This window comes from Hylobates moloch, unplaced genomic scaffold, assembly GCF_009828535.3.
Source record: "Hylobates moloch isolate HMO894 unplaced genomic scaffold, HMol_V3 SCAFFOLD_23, whole genome shotgun sequence".
Lineage (NCBI taxonomy): Eukaryota > Metazoa > Chordata > Mammalia > Primates > Hylobatidae > Hylobates > Hylobates moloch.
In genome coordinates, this window is record NW_026652298.1 from 30,787,293 (window position 1) to 30,795,711 (window position 8,419).

At 51.3% G+C, this 8,419-nt stretch overlaps 1 protein-coding gene across 1 annotated transcript in view; it reads left to right on the forward strand.

Annotated features, from left to right (window-relative positions):
- LOC116462743 (uncharacterized) overlaps nt 1–8,419 on the forward strand; it is a 152,186-nt gene that overhangs the window by 2,229 nt on the left and 141,538 nt on the right. The window contains exons 2-6 of the mRNA XM_058433936.1: nt 721–774; nt 2,092–2,252; nt 5,256–5,326; nt 7,919–8,084; nt 8,163–8,297. Of these exons, the coding sequence (XP_058289919.1) occupies nt 721–774; nt 2,092–2,252; nt 5,256–5,326; nt 7,919–8,084; nt 8,163–8,297 (587 nt within the window). The remainder of the gene's footprint in view (nt 1–720; nt 775–2,091; nt 2,253–5,255; nt 5,327–7,918; nt 8,085–8,162; nt 8,298–8,419) is intronic.

Here is an 8,419-nt window from a genome sequence, read left to right on the forward strand (position 1 = left end):
TGGATAGGAGGTGGGAGTGGTGGGATGGGTGGGTGGGTGGATAGGAGGTGGGCTGGGGGTGGGTGGATGGATGGATAGGAGGGGGAGTGGGTGAGTAGGTGAATAGATGGATAGGAGGGGGTGGTGGGTGGATGGATGGATGGGGGAGTGGGTGAGTGGATGGATAGGAGGGGGGTTGGGGGTGGGTGTATAGGAGGGGTGTGGGGAGTGGGTAGATAGATGGATAGGAGAGGGAGTGGGTGGGTGGATGGATAGGAGGGGGGTTGGGATGGGTGGATAGGAGTGGGGGTTGGGAGTGGTTGGATGGATGGGTAGGAGCAGGGAGCGGGTGGGTGGATGGATGGGAGTGGGGATGGGTAGATGGATTGATGGATGGGAGGAATGGAGTCCTGCATTTGTTGATGGAATTGGCAGTTTGCTGACATATTGGACTCGGGTGGTGATAAGGGATGTGGAAACACGAATGGTTGGCAGCTTGAGCTATCAGGGATGATGGTACCAGTACCCAAAATGGGCAAGAGCAAATTGGACAAAGGGTAGGGAAATCCCTTCCAGTCTTTGTGGCCCTCCGTCCCCTGAGGACATTTTGCAAAGTCCGGGGAGAGCTGGCATTATCATTTCTCATCTTCTTCCTGGAGTAAGGTCAGTGGCCCCATAGCGTGGGGCTATCCTGTGCCTCTTTCTGGCCTCACCCTGGTTCCATCTGATTTGCGGTTTCAGAAATTCCAGATTCGCAGGTGGGGCAGGCGGCCTTCTGCATGACTGCGTGCACAGGTGAGTGAGTCTCTCAGGATGCCTGATCACACCTCTCGTGACTGGGAGCCTGAGCCCAGTACAGGGCCCGATGGGGGTGAAGCTGTAAGATGGGATTAGAGACAGCCCCAGAAGGCCCTGGCTATGCTCCCAAAGATACCAGTTGGGAGGACCAAGGCCAGTTCTGCAAAGGCCACCCACAGAGTTAGAGAAACAAATAGCAAGCTCAGAGTAAAATGCCTTAAGCCATCCCAGCCCCCAAGGCTTCCTCCTCATGCCTGTGGGCCCCAGGTGGAATAAATGTCTTTGGCCAGGTGATGCCATTTGCATTTTGGAGTGGAGCAGATGAAAGAGCCTTGGGAACAAATTCTTTGGAAAGAGAGAAGCATCTTAGGAATATGAGGTGTGGTTCTGTCTCAAGGAAATTGACATGAAAATGTCAGTTCAATCACGAGCCACGGGGAGGGGTGAGATGTTATAATTAGGTTTCACGCTTGATCCCCTGACCTCAATAGAAGGTTAGAGTTTTGGCTCGATAATTACAGACCTCTCTTTTCCCTAAATCAGCTCTTCCCCAGAGCAGTTACTCTCCTCACCCACAGATTCCCTAAGGCTGGCCAGCTTTACAGCTTTGTCTTCTATAAAGATCAGAATAACAACCCACCCTACCACCTCCCCAATCCCCCCCCACCAGCCCCACTTGATTTCCATCAAGGTGATAGGTGAGTAGTCAGACTCCCAAGGGTGGAATCCCAGCTGGGGATTGTGTAAGTTAGTTAACCTCTCTGAGCCTCAGTTTCTTCCTCTGTAAAATGGAGAAAAAAAAAGTATTCACCTCAAAGCTGGTTATGACGCTTAACTGAGTTACTGTAGATGAATGCTTCTCAACTCGGGTGATTGTGGCCCTCCCATGGGGACATTTTGCAAAGTCTGGGGACATTTTTGGTTGTCGGAACTGGGCTGTGTTACTGGCATCTTGTGGGTAAAGGTCAGGGATGCTGCTAAATTTCCTGACAACACACAGGACAGCTGTCCCAAACAGAATTCTCTGGCCCCAACTATTAATAGTGCCCAGGCAGAGAAACCTTGATATTAGAAGAGGGCCTGGCCATGATGACACTGGCTAGCACTTATTGAGCACTTACTGTTATTATCTTTATTTTCTTTTTCACCCTTATGAGGGTATGCAGCTACCCAACCTTTCCCCAAGCTGGGGACAGGCAGCTCAGGGCCCAGTTGGAGAGAGAGAGGTTGTGAGCAAGGATCCCTGGAGGTGGAGTTGGGATCCCAGAGGGCTGCAGGTTCAAGGTGACATTGCTGTCCGTCTTTGCCCTCCAGGGTCAGCTGGGCCCCACCTCCCTGTGGGCACCAGATACACCTATCACTTTTCCACCAACACCAGCACCAGTCTGCAGGAGGTCCCAGTGGAGGGGAGTGGTCTTGGCCTCCAAGGCTTGGCTGTCCTTGATGTGCTTGGCCCGTGCCAGATGGCTTTATGGGTGAGTGTCTTTGGGCAACTGGGAGATCACGTTGATGCTGGGGAGGACTAAGAGGAAGCCACAGCCCCTCACCTCCAATTTCCAATTTGCTTAATCAACAGAGGAGCTTTCTGAGGAATCTTATATTTGGCAAGTGAGGACCCTTGAGAGGAATGTGGGAAAATGGTGCAATTTTGGTTGTAAGAGGTGCCACAGAGGGCCCAATGGAAGAATAGCAGAGGTTAAGGAAGGAATATTTTTAGGGCAGGTTGGGGGAGTTCCCTGGAGTGAGAAGAGCCATACAGGGGGGACATACTGTGTCCTAGGGCTGGGCTGAGAGCCATGTCTGCAAGTCCAAGGGTGTGTGCAAAGTCAAACCAAGCCAAGGCCTTTGGACAAAGGAATAGACTGGGTGGAAGTCTATTCCCAGGAAGGCCTGCCCTGTGGACACTAGCCTTGCAGTGCCTGGGTCCACAGGCGCAGGTTATAGGCAAACACTAAGGTCCAGTGGTGTTAGTCCTGGGTTAAGGCAGAATTATGAGCTAGGCCCACTTGGTGGTTGCAGATTTCTTTTCATTGAGATTTTCTGGAAGCTCCTCAATGTTCTTGAAAGCAGAAGTGCTTGCTCATTTGCCTCTGTCCCATTTCTGATAACCCTCATATTTTTCCTGGATAAACCCTCTCAACCCACATAAAAGGCCTTTTATTTTCTGTTGGCATCTCATCTCGTATTGTGATACATTTTTTGTACTGGCTGGAGTGCTTGCTAACAAGAGTTTCTCAAAACTGTTTTGTTGTATTTTCATGTAGACCACAGGATGAGGTCTTTCATGGAGTGGCCCTGAGCTGCCTCTGGATTCTTAAACTGTCCAATATGTCAGAGCTGCTGCTTTATTAGTCTTTGTCATCCTTTCACACCCTTCAAAACACTTGTGGTTGTTTTTATCTGCAGGGTCAGTTTTCACAAAGCAAATTGTGTTCTGTTACACTTTTATTCATTTGTTTGCTTTAAGCACTTAAGAAAAGCTGCCAATGTCAAATGTTGGCAAGGATATAAAGAACTGGTATATTTCAAAGACTCTAGGTGAAAATGGAAATTTTCTGGCCCTTTGGGAGGTTAATTAATATATTTTTAGAGAAAAAAAGTATAAAAATCACAAATCTTCAAAACAAGGAATTTTCATAAACCAAACACCTGTGTAGCGATCACCAGAGCAAGAAACAAAATATAACCCCCAGAGCCTCCTTCATACTTCCTCTTGGTTACTTCTCCCAAGGGTACAACTTTTTTTTTTTTTTTTTTTTTTGGGGGGGGGGGCGCGGAGTTTCACTCTGTCACCCAGGCTGGCATGCAATGGCACAATCTCAGCTCACTGCAACCTCCACCTCCCCAGTTCAAGCGATCCTCCTGCATCAGCCTCCTGAGTAGCTGAGATTACTGGTAGTGCGTGGTGTGCTCCACCATGCCTGGCTAATTTTTGTACTTTTATTAGAGATGGGATTTTACCATGTTGGCCAGGCTAGTCTTGAACTCCTGACCTCAAGTGATCTGCCCACCTCGGCCTCCCAAAGTGCTGGGATTATAGGCGTGAGCCACTGTGCCCAGGCTTCCTTTTTTATTTCCATCACCATAAGTGAGTTTTGCCTGTCTTTGAACTTCTCTCTAATGGAATTGTACAGGATGTTTTCTTTTGTGTCTGGTTTATTTTTATTTTTATTTTTTTTACTGTGATTAAAATATAATATGGAATACACCACCATTTCAACCATCTTTAGTCTATAATTCAGTGACATTAAGTACTTTCACATCGTTGTACAACCATCACCACCCTCCATCTCTAGAACTCTTTCATCATCCGAAACAGAAGCTCTGTGCACATTGAACAGTAACTTCCAATTCCCACCCTGCAGACTCTGGTCACCTCTATTCTGCTTTCTGTCTCTATGAACTTGCCTGTTTTTAGGTACCTCATATAAGTGGAGTCACATAGGCCGGGCGCGGTGGCTCACGCCCGTAATCCCAGCACACTGGGAGGCCGAGGCAGGCAGATCACCTGAGGTCTGGAGTTCAAGACCACCTTGACCAACATGGAGAAACCCCGTCTCTACTAAATATACAAAATTAGCCGGACATGGTGGTGCATGCCTGTAATCCCAGCTACTCAGGAGGCTGAGGCAGAATGTCTTGAATCCGGGAGGTGGAGGTTGCTGTGAGCCGAGATCACGCCATTGCACTCCAGCCTGGGCAACAAGAGCAAAGCTCTGTCACAAAAAAAAAAAAAAAAAGTGGAGTCACATAATATGTGACCTTTTGTATCTGGCTTCTTTGGCTTAACATTTTCAAGGTTCTTCTCTATTGTAGGATGTAGCAGAACTTCATCCTTTTAAAAAATTATTTTTTATTTATTTTAAAAAATAGAGATGGGGTTCCACCATGTTGGCCAGGCCGGTCTCGAAGTCCTGACCTTACGTGATCCGCCTGCCTCAGCCTCCCGAAGTGCTGGGATTACAGGTGTGAGCCACCGTGACTCGCTCTGTTAAATTCAAACAGTGAAATCAGTTATTTTAGGGAGGATATTTTCCATTTTTAGAAAGTCTTCCTTCTTTTGCAGCCTCCATCCCCCCCTACCCTCCACTCACCCGCCACACACACCCCATGGTGACACTGGGATATCCAAGTTTTCATCATGGGCAAAACCTTTGTCTGCTCTACGATGTAACATATTCTTGTTGGTACTGCCTGGTCCTATGAATCCCTCAGCCAAACTTCCAGTGTCTTTTTGGGCAAAATGAGAACTTTCTAGACATTTAGCAGGGAGCTGTAGGTACTTGACTATTTCAGTGAGACATTCAGCCTTCACCACCCAGGCTTCGTACATGGTCAAGGGAGGGGTCTCTCTGCCTTGCCCCCACCATGGGTTCATGTATCCTGCTGGGACCTAGAACTGCTTTGTGGGTGGGGTGCTGGTGAGGTCCTGGGGTATCCCAGGGGAAGTCACCAACTCACGGTGCTTTGTGCTTCAGCTCCAAGACTTCCAGGTGACATCCATCCTGGGGGCCAAGGTGGAGCTTCTGAAGGAGTCGGAGAGCCTGAGGTAAGACACTTGGCTATGGGGCTGGGACCTGCTCACGATGGGGCTGGAGGTGTGAGTCCTCTGCCATCTTTCAATAGCTGTCGGGCTCTGGGTGCCCTGAATTACATTAGGACAATCGGTTAGGGTGACCCCTCTGCAGCAAAGAGATGCCATCTTGAACTGAAGTTCAAAGAAGTTTCTATATTTGTTTTGACCTTGTCAAGCACTGGTGAAGACCGCTGGGGGGCTACCTTCACGTAGAAGCCTTGGGTGACTCCAGATAGCTGCAGGTGCACTTCTCTTACCTGGCGGGAGGAATTCATCCCGTAGTTCTGCCTGTCACCCCCAGCATGTCCAGATTTCATGCTTGCTGATCACCCCTTGGGCATCGTTGTTGAGTGTGTTCTGGAAGACTCCAGCTAATGGGACTGCCGGGCCCATGGAGGTCTGCTTTTCCCCTCCCCCACTCTGCTGAGACCCCATCCTCTCCCACCCCAAGCTAAGCCCCTCTTTTGTGACCCAGCCAAGTCTGGGATTCTCCCTGTGGCTTGTTTCCCAGGCCTCCCTGACAGTGGCCTCAGTGGCCTCAAAGCTCAGGGCGGCCGCCAGCCTGAAGACAACCCCTTCTCTGCAGATTCCTCTTCCGTTTTTATTGCAAATTCATTTGTTAAGAAATAAAGCCTTTGTCTAGGGATACCAGGATGGGGGATGCTGCTGAGGGACAGACAGATCCTCACTGAAAGGCAAGGGGAGGGTCTCCTCCAAGGGGACTATTGTCCCCCAGCTCCTCATCAGAAATGCTAAGTCAGCGGGGCCAGGGGTTGTCACTTCCTGGAGGCCAGACTGACACTTGCTATTCTGGGAGTGGTGGGTGCCATTAGCATTTCTCTCCATCAAGGCCTGAGACCCAGGGGACTGCCTTAAGAAGACCTCCAGGCTTTAGTTGGAGCTGGAGAGTGACAACTGCCCCCCTGGAAGGTAGAAGTGGCGACACATCTGTTCCCCAGGGTTTTGTCTTGCTATAGCCTGTAGGGTCTGGGGACTTGGCAGTTTCCCCTTCGTCTTGGAGCATCTCTGTCTTCTACCTCCACGCAGGAAAGGAGGACTTCACCACCCCTTACCTCCCACCTTCCCTATCCCTTCACTCTGCAGATACCAGACCTGGGCACCTTTCTGCCAGGGGAAGGGCAGGCGGGAGGAGCACTGGGTGAATTCTGGTGCCAGCTCCTTCCCTGACTTGCTGTGTGATATCCCCCAAGAAGGCCCCCGTCTCGGGACCTCATTTCCTTGTCTCAACAATGACAGTCTCAAGTCACTCCCAGTTCAGGGTTTCTGCATCCTGAGACTACAGAGCCAGCCTGCCTGGGTTCAAATCCCACCTGGAGCCCCGAGCAAGACGCTGCATTGCTCTGAGCCTGTTTCCTCATCTGGAATGTGGGTGGAGGGTTGACAATTACCTCCCTGGTGGGATCTGTAGGGGAGGGAAAGACTCCCTCTATCTTCCTGGGTTCAATAGCTGTGTCTAGAAATAAACTGATGTTAGGAGAAGAGGTAGGTAGATTTTTTTATACGCACGGGGGCATCGTGGAATGAAAGAGTGAAGGCTCCCCAGAGTGGTGAGACTTGGGAGCTTATACACCATTATCATGGGGGAAGGGGAGGAGGGAGGGAGGCAAGTTAGAGGGGAGTAGATGGTTTCTAGGAAAGAGGAAGGGACCCTTGGACGAAGAGGCAGGAGTTGTGCTAGTGTGGGATAAAGTTTGTCTGGGTGTGGTGTCCACCTGCACCTTCCTCTCTTAGGATGAGAGCTGCTCTCCCCAGGTGGATGAAACTCCCTGGATGGCGTTGAACATTAGGTTCCTTTTGGAAGATCTGTCTTTAGGCAGAAGAGGGGAGCTCAGAGAAAGCCTCTCCCTGTGTTTGCTGTTTCTCAACAAATACAGTCCTTGGTTCAAAATAGACAAGAGGCTGGGGTGCGGTGGCTTATGCCTGTAATCCCAGCGCTTTGGAGGCGGAGGCTGGAGGATTGCTTGAGATCAGCCTGGGCAACGTAGCGGGAATCTATCTCTACAAAAAGTTGAAAAATTAGCTGGGCATGGTGGCTGCATGTCCTTGGTCCCAGGCACTCGGGAGGCTGAGGCAGAAAGATCGTTTAAGCCTACAAGCTTGAGGCTGCAGTGAGCTATGATCGCGCCACCGTACTCCAGCCTGGGCAGCAGAGCGAGACTGGTCCACAAAAAAGCCAACATTCCCAAGTGGCATATTTTGGGGTGGCACATCCAGAACGCCTTCAGCTCCTTGGGATTAAGCGAGGCGTTTTGGAATGCAGGCAGCTCTTGGAGTCTCAGCCTTTTATTCTTTGACACTTGTCTCACACACCTGTCCATTTGTTCCAGAGGTGAAAAGGCTGGGGTGGCTCAGAGCACTGTTGGCTGCCCCAGAGCCCAGCTGCAGAGGGAACAAAGGCTATCTGGTGGGGGGGATGTGGGGTTCCCTGGGAGCTTCCCATGGGGGCTGGCCTGCAGGAAGGCAGGGTTGCTGTGGCCTCTGGCAGTCTGCAAGCGGCCTGGGGCACTGGAGGGTCCCGCTTGACCCCTGTCCGCCCTCCTGCAGTGCTGCCCTGGGCCGTAACCCGCTCCGCTTCATCCTGCGCTCTGGGCGTGTGGCCCACCTGTGTCCCCATCCCACTGAGCCACGCTGGGTGCTGAATGTGAAGCGTGCTGTGCTGAGCCTCCTCCAGGGCCACCCAGGGGCCCACAGCCCCAAGACCCTTGATGAGGTGAGGCCAGGAGATGGGAAGGGGGTGGGGGGTACAGGTGGCCAGAAGGCTGACCAGTCCCCCACCCTGTCCGCCCAGGTGGACATCCTGGGCCGATGTCCCACCACATACCAGCGCCATGGGGACTGGCTACACAAGACAAAGGAGCTGGCACGGTGCTCCCTGCGCAGCGGACGCTCATCGCTGCATTCTCAGGCCCTGCCTGGAGTGGCCGTAAGTGCTGGGCTGGGCCAGGCCCCTGACTGATAATCTCCCAGACCCTCCTTCTCCCTCTTCCTTCTCCCTCCTCCTCCTCCCTTTTCCTCCTCCTCCCTCCTCCCTTTTCCTCCTCCTCC